The 13,776-nt window shown below is 49.0% G+C and overlaps 1 protein-coding gene across 1 annotated transcript in view; it reads right to left on the bottom strand.

Annotated features, from left to right (window-relative positions):
- The window catches only part of JAG1 (jagged canonical Notch ligand 1), a 35,657-nt gene extending 30,831 nt beyond the window's left edge, over positions 1–4,826 (bottom strand). Inside the window, exons 1-2 of the mRNA XM_036404635.2 lie at positions 4,735–4,826; positions 3,613–3,918 (exon numbers count right to left, since the gene is read on the bottom strand). Coding sequence (XP_036260528.1) covers positions 3,613–3,918; positions 4,735–4,806 — 378 coding nt within the window. The 5' untranslated portion in view covers positions 4,807–4,826. The remainder of the gene's footprint in view (positions 1–3,612; positions 3,919–4,734) is intronic.
- Positions 4,827–13,776: the final 8,950 nt, after the last annotated feature.

The raw sequence follows: 13,776 nt of genomic DNA, 5'->3' as shown, positions 1-13,776 counted from the left end.
AGTGTAGTGTTAAGTTTTGCTTAGTTAATTGATGCTCAGCTCCCTCAAGGTGCAGCACCCATCACACTTGGGGCTCTTTAAGAAAGGCCAGAGGTTTGATTCATGTGAGAGAAGAGCATGTGTCTGCCTTGGAACCAGACTTGTTCAGACAGAGCACTTGGACAAGTGGAACATGGAAATGCTTTTGTTCCGTACTTTTTTATACGGCTTCATAAAGCCAAGCTTGCCTGTCAAGAAAGTCAGTGAAGTCTCAAAATGAATGTAAGGCAAGCCCTGGTGCATTTTACTTTTTTTAATCATCATCACTATTGTTTCAATGCACTGAAGAATTACCAGCTACTGCAGGGGCAGCTTTCTGATCCACTCCAGTTCCTTTATGCTGGGCTGCTGCCCTGTTTCCTAGCAACTTACTCAAACCTCCCATCACTTAAATTAATTTATGGCCCACCGTCTCCACACCCATTACTCACAGGGGAACGTATCAAAACTGACAAGAGCAAACCCCATAAGTTATTAATAAGACTCTGACACTCCGAATCTACATTACAACTGCAAGCTCCCTCTAACAATACTTTTAAAGCACCCCATTCTCTGCCCTTCCTCTCCTGCATGATGAATAAAGGCCTCTAATGCAATGCAACTATTTTTCACAAATGGCATAAGGGGGCAGCTTGACATGAGAAGAGGCTTTTTCTTTTTAATTTTTTTTAAGTAGTCAAGGCAACAAGACTTCTGAATGTTACTACTGACTGAAGCTGGAACATCCAAGAAAAGGCCCCTCAGAGTAGAACACAATCCAGAGAAGGGCACAAATTTTCAAGTGCAATATGATTAACATTTTGGTCTGCCTCTTATTACCTCTACTATAATTTTCAGCTGAATGTATTCAAAGATACCCTCTTGTGATCAGCCACACGAGTAAATGCAATGCTAATCTCAAGCTCTTACTGAAGTCAACAGTATTCAGCCACCTAAAGAGTTTTTTAAGTTCTGAAATTTCAGCATCAGATTAGAGCTGACTAAATTAAGTTTACTACTTTATCCGTAGAGCTTTGAAAATGCCTGAAATGATTTGTGTACACAATTTTAGTACAAATAAGAGCTTTGCCACATTAGATATTCTTTTGTTCAAATGCCATTTGGAAGTCACAATGGCTAGCATAAAAGCTGTGTCCTGTGGAAGCTAAAGCTGGGAAGCAGGCTTGATAATTGCACAGGGACTATCATCAGCATCTCAAAAAGTGCATTTCTGCCTGGGAAAATGCAAGAGCTTATTCCAAAATTCCAGACTTATGAACCAAGCGTCTCAAGTTGTTGAGTTTTACCCATTTCAAAGGTTGCACTGGAGTTTTGCTGCTGCTGCTGCTCCAGGATTCCAGTGCTGAATGAGATTCAGCAGGACAATAGAAGCATTTCTTTTACTAAGATGCAGGCAAGCTTAAGAGACTTCTCCCAGGGTCCCCACCCCCCAAACCCACCCTCTACACACAGATTTCCCTTCCCAACCCTATGAAGAGAGAGGCTGCTAGAAGGAATGTGTTTAGTTTTCACACCATTTTTATATGCATACCTATAGATTCAAGACAGTCAGATTACTGGGAGCTAGTTTAAAAAAAATCCTTGATGTACCTGACTTCTCTGACAAAAGTCAAAATCTGCAACACAAGCACTACAGCCATTGGCAGAGCTTCAAATACCTCAGATTTTTACAAAGCCCTTTATCCCTTTGATGGCATATTTGATAACAGTTTTATCTCATTTCATGTTAGGGGAAAAAAAAAAAGAAGAGAAAGAAAAGGGAAAGAAATAAAGGACAGACTTGTACTTCCAACAGAGAATACTTTTGTTAACTCTGCTATTGTACTCTGTAATGCTATCTCCTTTAAAACGGCGACTTAATTTCTGTCCTGTGCCTCTTGAGCCGTCGATATTCCCCAAGTCCCGGCTGAGAGCGGAGGCAGGTAGGAGGCAGCACAGGACACTTGAAGAACGCACAGCTGCCTGCAGCACTTGGCGGCAGGACCACAAAGTGGGTGTCTACACCACAGCTGCAGAAGGAATGCTTTTGGGGCGGGCTTTCCTCCCCCCAGAAAAAGTCCAGGCCCTCCCAGCAACCAGTCCTTATCTGACCATGAAGGGCCAAGCTTTGGAGGGTCCAGGCATGCTTCCACCTCGCCAGCAGCGATAGTGGCAGAGGATAGGAAATGAGATTCTGCCCTCCCCTGCATGCACATTCAGCGCCCTCCTCCCCTCCCAAAAATGACCTTAGGCATCTAGGTTAGGATGACTGGATTTACAAAATTGCTGAGCATCAACATACCCCAAGGCAGTTGGTAGGAAATTGTCTGCTCAGCGCCTTTGGAGAAGGGGTGTGTGTGGCAGGGGGAAACAGTTTTGTTTCCTAGGTGATCTCAAAATACAAGTTTTAGGAGCAGAAATTTGGGAGTGCTCGAGAGCCAGACAGGAGCCCCCCAGGGCACGCAGCACTGCCAGGCACAAAAGCCACGCACCTCCTGCCACCCGAGGCCAGCACTGTCCATGTGCACACAGCCTGGGGCCCTCCCTGAGCCTGCCTCTCTGGGGCTGGCCTGCACGATGTCCTTTTGGAAAGATGCTCCTCGCTTTCTCTGCGGGGAGCTGAGGGCTCCTCTGCACAGCTGGCCATCAGCCTCAACCCTCCAGAGCACTCCAGAAGAAACAAGCAGCAGCAACGTCTGAGTGTTTTTTCCAGCCAACAACAAAGCAGGATCACCGACGAAGGAAGGGGTCACCCATCCCTCCATCTCTCTGCTCTGAGGGGCTGACCAGTATTTACTAGAGTGGACAAGGCTGGAAAAGTGCCTGGCAAAAAGCTCCACCTCCTCGAGCCACCGAGTTTTGCACACAACTGAAGAGAAGCCAGAATCTCTGGACCACAAGGGGCAGGTAGCCAGGAAAAGGTGTGCTGTGGGGAGGAGTGGGTGAAGTGCACCAAAAGCTAAAGCCAGGCTTTTCTCAGTCTTCAGCTTCTGGAGTCCACAAGCACCTCCAAACACAGCCAGCTTCCCAGGGAAGCTGGCAACTACTGCACCCAGAACAGCAACAGCAGCTCCCATCCACAGTGAGCAGTGCAGTGAGATTTCCCCCTGGGAGAAGCAGGAAGCCTTCCCAAACACGCTCCGGGGAAGGAGGCCAGCTATGACACACACTTTTCACACGGGATCCCTCTACAGCCCCTAACCCACTGCTCTTCTGGCTTAAGCCCAAGACTTCACTGGTTAAGAGAAAAAAAAGAAAAAAAATGAACTTCTGACCTTCTAAGTCTCAAGAGACTTATTCATGCTGTAAAGTGCAGAGATACTGGGTTTGCTTCCCTGACCCATTTAGATCCCCCTCACTGCACATCTGACTTTCAAATTTAACAGGCTGTGCATTGTGAGCCCCAGGGAACAAAAACAAAAACACCACTACATTTTACTCATTTCTGTGCTGCGGATTGCCGACGCTCTTGCCAAGATGCCTGCTCCCTCCCAAATCCTGATCCCTCTTCCCCTGGCACAAAAGTTAGAGCTCAGCTCACTAAGGACATCTCAAGCACCATCCAACAGAGCTAGAGCAGCTCAAGCAACTCACCGGCCAGGCGAAGCTGAAGGGGATAACGATCCGGTTCTTTTCATTATTCCGGTTGTACTTTAAATTGAAGGTATTTCCTCCGATGACAGGAGTGGATTTGGATCCGAAGCTGCAAGGACCGCCAGCAGTGACCCGCGATTGATACTCCTTCAGGCAAACTTTAAAATAGGTGTCACACTCGTCTCTGGTGCATTTTTTATCTCCTGGGTTTCGGGTGCCATCGCAGCAATTTCCATTTTGCAGTTCACCATTCACATTTTGCATGGATAAGATCTCCAACTCGAACTGTCCTGACGCTAAAGTCACCTGTTAATCCCAAGAAAGAACCGAAGGAAAAAAAAAAAAAAACAAAACAAACGAACAAAAAAAAAAAAAAGAAAAGAAACAAGAGACAGACAGTTACCTAACTTTTTTCCCCAAACACAATGTACAACAATTCTGAAGACAGGAAAAAGTAATTTTAAGTGTGCTTTCAAGAGGCACATGCATAATGTTAAAAATAAAACAAAGCTAACCACTCCAAGCTTTCCCCTATCAGACATCCATGAGAAGGGCTCATAAATCAGCCCAACTAAATAACGCCATTAATGCCAAAAAACAACCTTAAGTGCCAGCTCCGAAAAACACAGCGCGAGGAAGGCTTCCAAACGGTTAGGAAATAAAACCAAACTAAACCAAGAGTGCAATACGCGAGGAGCAAACCCAGCAGAACGATGTAGCTCCTAATGCACTGCCTGGAAAGGCACCCAGCCACCCCTGTGCCTCCTCCGGGGTGCAGCCGAGCCGGGCACGGCTGGAGCTGCCCAGCTGAGACGCAGAGCCCGCTCATTAATCACACCAGCAGCGCTGCTATTAAGTTGATTAAAAAAAAAAAAGTAATTAAAACAAGAAAAATAAAAGGGGGAAAAAGTGATTTTGGGGGGAAAATCAAAGCGGTTTGCAGTAATCGCGTTTCTCGTTCCCAGGAATTAAGCCTCGCTGCAAGGCGCACTCCGGCGTTTGCCATCTCCAGAGAGAAGCCAGGGCAGCAGCTCCGCTCCGGCCGGAGGAGCCGTGCGGGATCTCCCGGACCCACGTCCCCAAGCCCCGCGGAGGAGCGCGGAAGCCGTGCCCGGTACGTACCTGGGCCCGCAGCGCCAGGAGCAGGGTGAGGATGGAGCACGCCGCCGCGGCTGCCCGCCGGGGCGCACGCATGCCGCCGCCGCCGCGCTGCCCGCCCGCCCGCCTGCAGCGCCGCCGCCGCCGCCGCTCGCTCCGGGTCGGGACGGGACGGGACGGGGAGGGCCAGGAGGGAGGAGGAGGAGGAGGAGAAGAAGGAGGCGGAGGAGCTGGAGGAGGAGGAGGCGCCGCTGCTGCTGCCGCCGCCGCCCCGCTCTAATATACCGCGGCGCACCCGCGCCGGACAACGCCGCTTTTCAAGCGCTTTCAATAGCGCCCCGCTCTTCAATGCAAAGCAGCCCAGCCTCCTTTTATCCGCCTTATTCTCTCGCCTCCCCTCTTTTCTTTCCCTTTTCTTTTCTCTCTCTCTCCTTTTTTTTTTTCTTTTTGTTTTATTATGGCGATTATTATCCCAGTCCTTTTATTTCTTGCGGCGGAGCCCCTGGCCCCCCCGAGACACACGCACACTCACTCACTCACACTCACATTCACACACACACACGCACATGCAGCACACGCACCGCCCCGCAGCCGCCCGCCCGTCTGGGAGCGCCGCCGCCGCTCCGCTTCATCTAGCCCAGGGCGGCAGGCGCATGCGCCCATCCATATGCATGAGGGGGACAGCAGGAGGAGGGCGCGGAGGAGGGGAATGGCACGGGCAGGCAGGTACCGGTAGGAGGAGGCGGCGGGCATGGAGGGAGCTGCGGCCCGGCGGCTCCCCCGCCTGAGGGAGGCGGTGCGCCCCGGCCGCCCCGAGGGTCCGTCCCTCGGGAAGCGCCGCTCCGCAGGTGCTTCTAGCGCAGCCTGGAGCAGGAGGAGCCGCGCTGCGGCGGCCCCGGCGCTCCGTCAGCGGCGCTCGCGGCTGAGGGCTTTTCCCGCCCCGCCGCTCGCTGAGGGGACGCGCCGGTCCTGCCCGCCCGGGAGCCGCAGCCCGTTCCTTCTCGCCTCCTCGGCGCTGGTGGAAGGAAGAACAAAACACGAAGTATTTTGGGGGACACTTTTTGCGGTGTGAAACCTTTCCCCGGGCATTGGCCGGCGGCGGCCACCCTCTCTTCCCGGCCTCGGCAGCTGAGGCGGGGCGGGCCGGGGGCGCTGCCGGAGCGGGCCGGCGCGCCCTGAGGGGACGGTAGGCGCGGCCGGCCCGCGACTCTCAGGTAGCCCCGGCCGGCCGCTGTCCTGAGGGAAGCGGAGGTGGCAGTCGCCACCGTGCGACTCGTGCCCGCCTCGACACGAGGTCGCGGCGCCGAGGGCCTCCCGCGCTCCAAGTGGGAGGAAAGATCCCTCAGCTGATTAGTGCCGGTAGCACAGTGCTGGCAGAGTGCCGAGACCATCAGGGACCCTGTGCCCGCGCTGCAGAGGCTCATCCCAGTTTTCAGGTGGGTGCTGGGGTTGTTCTGCCACACATCCTTTGAGGAGCAAGGTCCAGAGCCACACAGCCAGGTGATTTACTTAAGGGACTCCCTGACACAGGTTACTGAGAAGCCCAAAAGTTTGCACAGCAGCAAAAAGAGTTCAGACTGGTTCCCAGAGGAAGAGCCACACATCAAAGGGTGTTGAACAAAAAAAGAAAACCCAAAAAAACCCCACCCCTAACTTTGTCTCTGGTTTGGGAAGTCCCTGGGCTGTGGGTCTAGAAGTTGGGTGACTGTGCTGGGAACTCACTGCATCACTGTCCCTTTCTTCCTGAGGCGCTGGCGACAGGAACTTGGCCTACATGACGTTCGGTCTGACCCAGAACAGCTATTCTTACGTCCCGATCTATTCCACCCTGATCTAACACAGTAGATGTGTGAATGTCTATTTTATACACCACAGTCTGTGGTACAGAGGAAAACAAGATTTCTGACCTAATTTTATATCCTTTGTTTTCATTTCCTATGGCAAAAGCAAAGTGCCTGTTCTTGGCTGTGGTGAGGTCTGTCCCGTTATAGGGTGCCCCAGGCTGGAAAGCTGGTGGTATTTGTGCCCCTCACCTTAGAACTGTGCTTAGACTTCCACCTGACTCCTGCAGATCCTGTTCCCATTGGTGAGTTCACGGCTTAGATCACACTCTGGTGATTTTGGCACGCCTGTGAGGTGCGCAGTTGCTGAATTCTCCTTCCAGCCTCGCTCAGCCCCCAGGTTCCACCAGTGCTGGTTGTAGCTCACCGGATTCATTAACTTTTCAAAGGCTGGTAAACCATCATGGTGTTTAATCTGCAACATGGCAGTTTGGTGATACCAGTGCCTCTCTTCTTTTTTCCCAGTGGGTGTTGGTTAGCTTCCACAGCCTGGTTAAATGTTATTCATTCCCAAGTGCCACACATCTGCTCCTCTGGGCCTTTAAACACCCTGCTGCTGCTGGTATGCTCCATACCTTTAGGGCAGGTCTGGAGTTGGCCTTTCTGTAAAAGGTTACTCCACCTGTTTGACTCCAGTGCTTAGGAAATCCAGAGGTCTCTTTCCCACAGTGCTTGTGAGTCAGCAGTGTAGCTGCCCTCAAACAGAATTACTTGTCCAACAACTTAAAATGCTTTGCAAGCATTAATGAATTAAGTCTCCCAGTGTCTTGAGATGGAGAGTATTAGTGATAGGTAAAGCAAGGCAGAGCATGAATCATGTGCAGAAGCACATTGCAAACCCTCTCCCTTGCAGCCCTGAAAGAAATGTTGACCTCATGGAAGTCAGCAGTAAAATCCCCCTAAATATATTTAGTCTAGAATTTTCCCCTTGGAGTCCCACCTCTTGCTTTTTTCCTCCGGGCTGTCAAGAGCCCAGAGACCTAGTGGCCCCCTTGAGCCACTGCACAGCACAGCCTGCAGCCACTGCACAGCTGCCTGCAGCCCGAGCATCTTTTCAAGATGCTCCCTTCACTAGGGGCACAGCAACGTGCAAACTGCTGCGTGTGCACAGGGCCCTGAACTGCAGTTGCTTGGAGCAGCCTGGGACCAGTGCACATAAAATCCCTGCTGCAAGGCTCTGCCTGCACGTCTCAGGAGGTGTGGAGCCGACGTGCCTTCCTCTGTGGCTGCTGAAGAACTTTTCAGCGTCTGGCACTGGGCTTTTTACATTGCGTAAAGTTACTTCCTGCTAATCTTCCTATTCCGACATAATTAGATCACATCCACATTAGAAGCCGTTACAGATGTGGAGTGTGCCAAAGCCCGGCGTTGAGGCAGTGCTTCAATTCAGGCTTTGGGCCTGAATCAGCTCCCTAATATAGAGCTGTTCATTGAGGCCACTGGGAGATTGCCCAGGACTTCGGTGGGACCAGGATCACAGCCTTTAGAGGGAGTGTCTGGCTTACGAGGGTCAGGTGTCGTGAAGTCAATTCTTTGTGTGAGGAAAGTTGTAATTTCCTTTTAAAGCTCAGTGACTCATTGAGCCATGGCTGTGAACAATCCCACAGGATTTCCTTAGATTTGTGATACCCGAAGGTAAGCTTGGAATGGCGCCCCTGGAAAAGTTCTTCGTTCAGGGACCTGATGCATCTCATTTTTGAGTCGGTGACTAAACTTTTGTTTACTACTGTAATGCAGATGAAGACAGTTGCATAATCATAGGGGACTGACATTGCATCAGCCTTCAATAAACTAGTTAAAGGACTACCAGAAGAGAATCTGTTGACATGTGGAATCTGTGGTCAAAAAGAATTCATAAAGCTCAATGACCTCTTTTCACAGCAAATGAAGAGGCTAAAGGAGTCCTTTGTTCCTCCAGATTTTTATAAAAGTAGTTTTGCTCCTTGAAATTAGCCAATAAAATAAATTTGCTGCAGTGTTAGATGTAAGCCTGGACAAGCTGAGTGGAAGAGTGAAATTTCATCCACTCGGCTAATCCTTTATCTAGGAATTAAGCTTCCCTGTTGCAAGGAGAAGGGCATATCAGCGCAGTCAATCACGGATGAGTGAGCTTTTAGATAAGGCCTTTCCTATAATACACCCACCACACTTCATTTTCCTCTGGCTGTTGTGGAGGTGACCTGCCCACTCGGGCGAGTGTCGCGGAGCAGAGATAGCGACCGCGCCGCGCTGCTCGGCTGACACGCATTTCGGAGCAACACATTCCAGCAGATGAACCCATCTGCACAGTTGAGTGATCTAAACTTAGAAAGCTAATTTCTCTAATTACAAAGTGAGACTGAACTCCTGTAAAGCTTTTCATCACCTGAGTGGAATGGGAATTGCGCTTCCATAATCATTTAATGCTTAGAAACTAATTAGGAAGCGTTTTGTGGGGAAGCCACACCCGGTGTTAGACTATTTCACAAATGGAGCAGGGGAGAAAACTACCACTGATTAGAAAGTTGAGCAAGTGGCAGAGGTTAGAGAAAGAGCACAGTTTACCCAGCACTGAAGAGTGCATTCCCACTTCCATGAAAGCTTCAGTTCTTCCCAGTCAGGCAATTTCTTAAAGCTGTGTCTTCAGACAAGCTTTCCAAATGTGACAAACGATTTTGGAGAAGAAGATGCTCTAGTAACCAGGGCCCCGAATCCAGTTTGCTGCCGTGAGCCCTTACTTTCCCCTTTCCCTGGAATGTGTTGCTTCAGACAACTAAAATTTACAAGCTGTGCTGTGTTAATTGTGCATGTGCATTTTGTCACTGTGAAATTTCTACCTTAGTTTTTCTGTATGTTAGAAATGTTTCATTCCCCAGAATGAAAGTGAGGCAATAAATCTATTTCAGAGGATACTCCGAGAACAATTTAATTAAAAAAAAAAAAAAAAAAGATTCTGGGGTACTCAGAAAGTACTGCAGTAATAACCAGTAAAGTCCCTGAAAGAGTTAAAGCTGTAGTATGAAAAAATATGTCTGTTGTAGAGCCTTTATGTTTTATCCAGCTGTAATTAAGTGAATCCATAACATTATTGCTTTCTGTCACAGCTTAAAATTGAGACCTTGCTCCATTCCAGGGAATAGTGCTGTTTTTCCTTCAGTTTCCTTTATTTATATGCACATAAAACCTGCTCTCTGGTTGTTTCTCTGTTAACCCTTCACGGATCAGATGCCTCCACATTAACCTGTGGACCCAACTGCTTTGTCCTTCACTTATCCTCCCCAGGGGTGGGATTCCTGTGCAGCAATGATGTGATCTCAAATCCCCACTTTCTAAAAGCAGGGAAGAGCTGAGACTATGGTTTTAGATCTGGGTAGGGGTACAGCTTATCAAGGTGGAGTAGCTCCCAGTAGGTGCAAAGACTGTGACACTGAGCAGTGCTGGCACGTCTGTCACAGACAAGATCACACTTTCATTTGATAAGCAGCAACTCAGCTATTCTTGTCAAAGAGGCTGGGCTGAGCCCCATCTCCAGTGAACAATGGGGTGCTTTTAAAGAGCTCCAAGTTTCAAGTAGTGTTTTCCTCACAGCTTTCTGCAAAGGTGCTTCTTTGAGCCAATTTTGTTGAGGAAGTGCTCAGACCAAGTTTCATTTTCTTGTCATGACAGCATCAAAATGCCCGAACTTCTCTTCTCATGCAGATTGTTTTAATTGTTAATTGCATGTGAAAGTATGTGTTCAATATGTTCTCAATCACAAATTAGCCTGCAGGTGCAAGACTGAAGTACACAGGGGTGTCATTTAGCTAAGGAAATGTCTAAAGAGAAGAGAGCTGTGATTAGCAGATTTAAATTTGAGTGTACAGTAAATGACTTCTTGCCTTTGCCTGCACTCATTCTCTGGCTGATCTAATATTTTGGGCCTTGACTTTTCTTATTCCTGTGGTGGGGGGATAAAGGGAGTTGCTTCATTTGGCCTGAAGAAACTTTTAAAGACATTAAGATTTCTAAAATCCAGTTTCAGCCCAAAATAGAGATGTGCCTAAATCAAGAAACAAAAAACTTTAGGTAAGGGATATGTTTAAGTAACTTGCTGGAGTGGCCAGGGGGTTGGGCCACAAAGTTTAGTGCATGGGAGTGATGCTGCTGATCTGCAGGGGAAACCCTTTCTTCAGGGAGTCAGGGATGTGCACAGTGGCCTGTTTTTACCTGGTCCCTTGGCACTGCTGACTCCCTGCTGGAAGGAACCTTTTTGCATCAGCTAAATGTTTTTAGATAAAGCACAGGCCACGGCGGGTGGCTGGTGTCCTTGGTAGTACAGATAAAGACAAGGCCCTAAAGGGGAGAAAAATGTCTTTCTCTGTGTTCATCCTTTACACAAGAATGAAAAAAGCCTCCTGACCATTCTGAATGTCACAACAGTGCTACCACCTGCAGATGTGCATTGAGGACTTTTCTGTCACTGATCGCACAGCAAGAGATCTGACTGGACTGGGTGTTAGAGCCAGCAGCATTTGGAACAATCAGAGTCTGCACTGGTTTGGGAGTTTTGGTGTTAAAAATTCTGCATTTTGGACAAGATTTGTATCAACACAGTTCATCACTTGAGACTCTTCCAGTCCCACTCTGGAGTTAGCTGTGGTCAAAATGCTTGCAGCTTCCAGCAGGATAGTGGAAAATAGAGCAAATGAGAAGGACTGGAATAAGAGCAGTCTAGGGGTGTCAGGGAGAGGTGGCAAAGAAAGGGACTTATTCTTGGGAGTCTGAGCAAGTACAGCTCCCAGTCACCCTGCCTCTCTGGGTAAAGGTTTGTCTTTGCTCTTGCCACAATACCTGGAAGGTTTTCCATTCCTGCCTCCCTGAATGCTGTTTTGTCTCACAAGGTCTTCAAGCACAGGGGAGATGATTTTTCTCTTCAGTTGCTCCTATCTCAGCCCTGAGGCTGGACCACTCCAGGTGGGGTGAAGGACATCCCTTATTTGTGGCACTATGGCAGCAGGACAGCTTGGTGAAAGAAAAAGAGCCTGGCTGTAGAATTGGACCCTTAAAACCAATTAACTTCTTTGAAGTGTGCTCCAGCTTTCTGTCTGAAAGGGGCCACAGACTCTTGTAGGTCCACAATCTGTGTGTTGCTCCGAATTGTGGGGATTTTTCCTATATATAATGATGATTTTTATTTACTGTGGCAGAGAGGAACGAATGAGGATCTGCCCCAACTTGAATAGAAGCAATTCCACACCTGTCCCTTTAACTGCCCATTTGTGGTTGGCTGCCTTTTACTGTCCTCCCCCCTGTGGGGCTGCAGGGCAGCGTGTGTGTGGAAGGATTTCCCAGCCTGGTGGGTGACCCCTCATCTCGCTGCAGCTCCTTCCGTCCCCTCCTTTCTGTCCAATATTTATTGGAAGCACGTGCTAAGGAATCTGTGAGCCTGCAGTGCTAATGAGTGCGTGGCATGGAGCGGGGCAGCAGATGCACAGGGACGGGCACGTTTCCTAATGAGGGAGTCTCGAGACCCATCTGTTGAGTCTCGTGGGCCCTCAATGCAGTTTGCTGCCCGAGGTTGCCAGTGGAGGTTTTTTTCCTCTGATGCTTTCAGTTCTCAACAAGTGCAATCCTGTATAGAGCAGCATGTCATGGGGTTAGGTTTTGTTGTTACTAGCAGATAATGTGACTTTGAAAGGAACGCCCCTGCCCCAGCTGAAAGGAGGATAACCCTCCTCTACCCCCTTCCTTCCCATCCTTCTTGCTCGGATCAATAACAGGTCCCTAGGCACAAAGCCTGCATTCTTTTATTCTCAAATTAGAGCAGCTGCAGCAGCAACACCACAGCTCATTGGAAACCTATTAGCTTTTGAAAGACTTAATCCAGTTTGAAAATAACTAGTGTTTCTCAATCCTTCACGCGCTCTCTCCCGTAAGAGTTCTTAGGCTGCGTTGGCAGCGGACCGGGCTTGTTATTGTAATAACCTGCATCTCGCCGTGTCCCAAAGGGGCAACAAAGAAGGCAAAATGTCAGTTTCCCAGCTTCACAGGGCCTAAGAACATTGGATTCACCCTGCCACATCACACCCTATCACTGAGCTCTGCCGCCTACCATCCTGCCTTCAATGGTGACTGATGTCTTGTGATTCACTCTCCAATTTCATAGTTTTTAAGGCCAGAGGGGCTATTATGATAATCTGTTTGACCTCCTGCACAACACATTAGAATTTCATCCTAGGTGGGATAAAAGCTGGGAGCAGCTGGATTCTTTGATGTGGCTCTGCTGAGCAGCAGTGGAAATTTGGGGTTTTCTGGGGGTACTCTTTGCTGTAAGGGGAATTTGGTTTTTTCCTTTTTTTAAAGCACCTGAAGCACAGAGCTTTGTGAATGGGTGCATATGCAGCAAATACCTTGCTTTAGAGGTAAGGCAGCTGATTTTACTTGGAAAGGGTTTGCTCCCCTGTCTTGGTCTCTTGTTTAGCTGCTGTATCTCCCCATTACTCAGGATCTCCCTGCAGAAGCACTTTAAAGTGCTTCTTTTAAAGGTGGGGGTCTGAGCTTCAGAGATGTTTAGGCATTAAACACCTTGTGAAGACTATTGCAGTGAGGAAATAGAGTTTTCTGGAACATGATCCTTAATTTCATGCCCCAAGTCACACTGGAAATCTGTAGAAGATGAGGGAGCTTGTTTTCTCATTTTTCTTGAGTCACAGGCTAGTGTGCTTGCAGGGACATCTTCCTCTGCTCAGACTTTTCTGTACTGTGCCAGCCCTCAGCCTTTCCTGTAAGTGCTGCCAGCTGTTATCATTAGTGTTGGTACAGATATTTTGCCAGAGGTGGCTGGGCTGGGACCACCAGCTGATTCCTGAAGGCCACTGAACAGCAACAGCTTTTGATTTCTACTGACCTGGACCAGATTCAGTGTGGTGACCTAGAGCTAAGGGGCTCAGTATCTCATTACTAATCCCTTGAGCTAGCCAATTCCTTCCACCAAGTCAATGTTTTCTAAAGTGTTAAAAGACTTTTCCTGCCTGCCTGCCCATTAAATCCTGCTCTTCTGTCCGTGTCCTTGGATCAGCCTAATCACTGGAGTGGATCGGTTTCAAGTCTTAATGATGCAGGCTGTGGTCCTGACAAGGCAGAAGATGGCAGGCAGCACAGCTGAGGCAGGCTCTGCTCTGGGGGCTCGGCTTTGGGGTAACCCTGATGTGCTGCTTTCGTAGTGCGTGGCCAGCTGGGATACAGGGCCCTTCCAGCCTTCTGCTTA

The sequence above is a fragment of the Molothrus ater genome, chromosome 3 (assembly GCF_012460135.2).
Source record: "Molothrus ater isolate BHLD 08-10-18 breed brown headed cowbird chromosome 3, BPBGC_Mater_1.1, whole genome shotgun sequence".
NCBI lineage: Eukaryota > Metazoa > Chordata > Aves > Passeriformes > Icteridae > Molothrus > Molothrus ater.
This window is presented reverse-complemented; position numbering and strand designations above follow the sequence as displayed.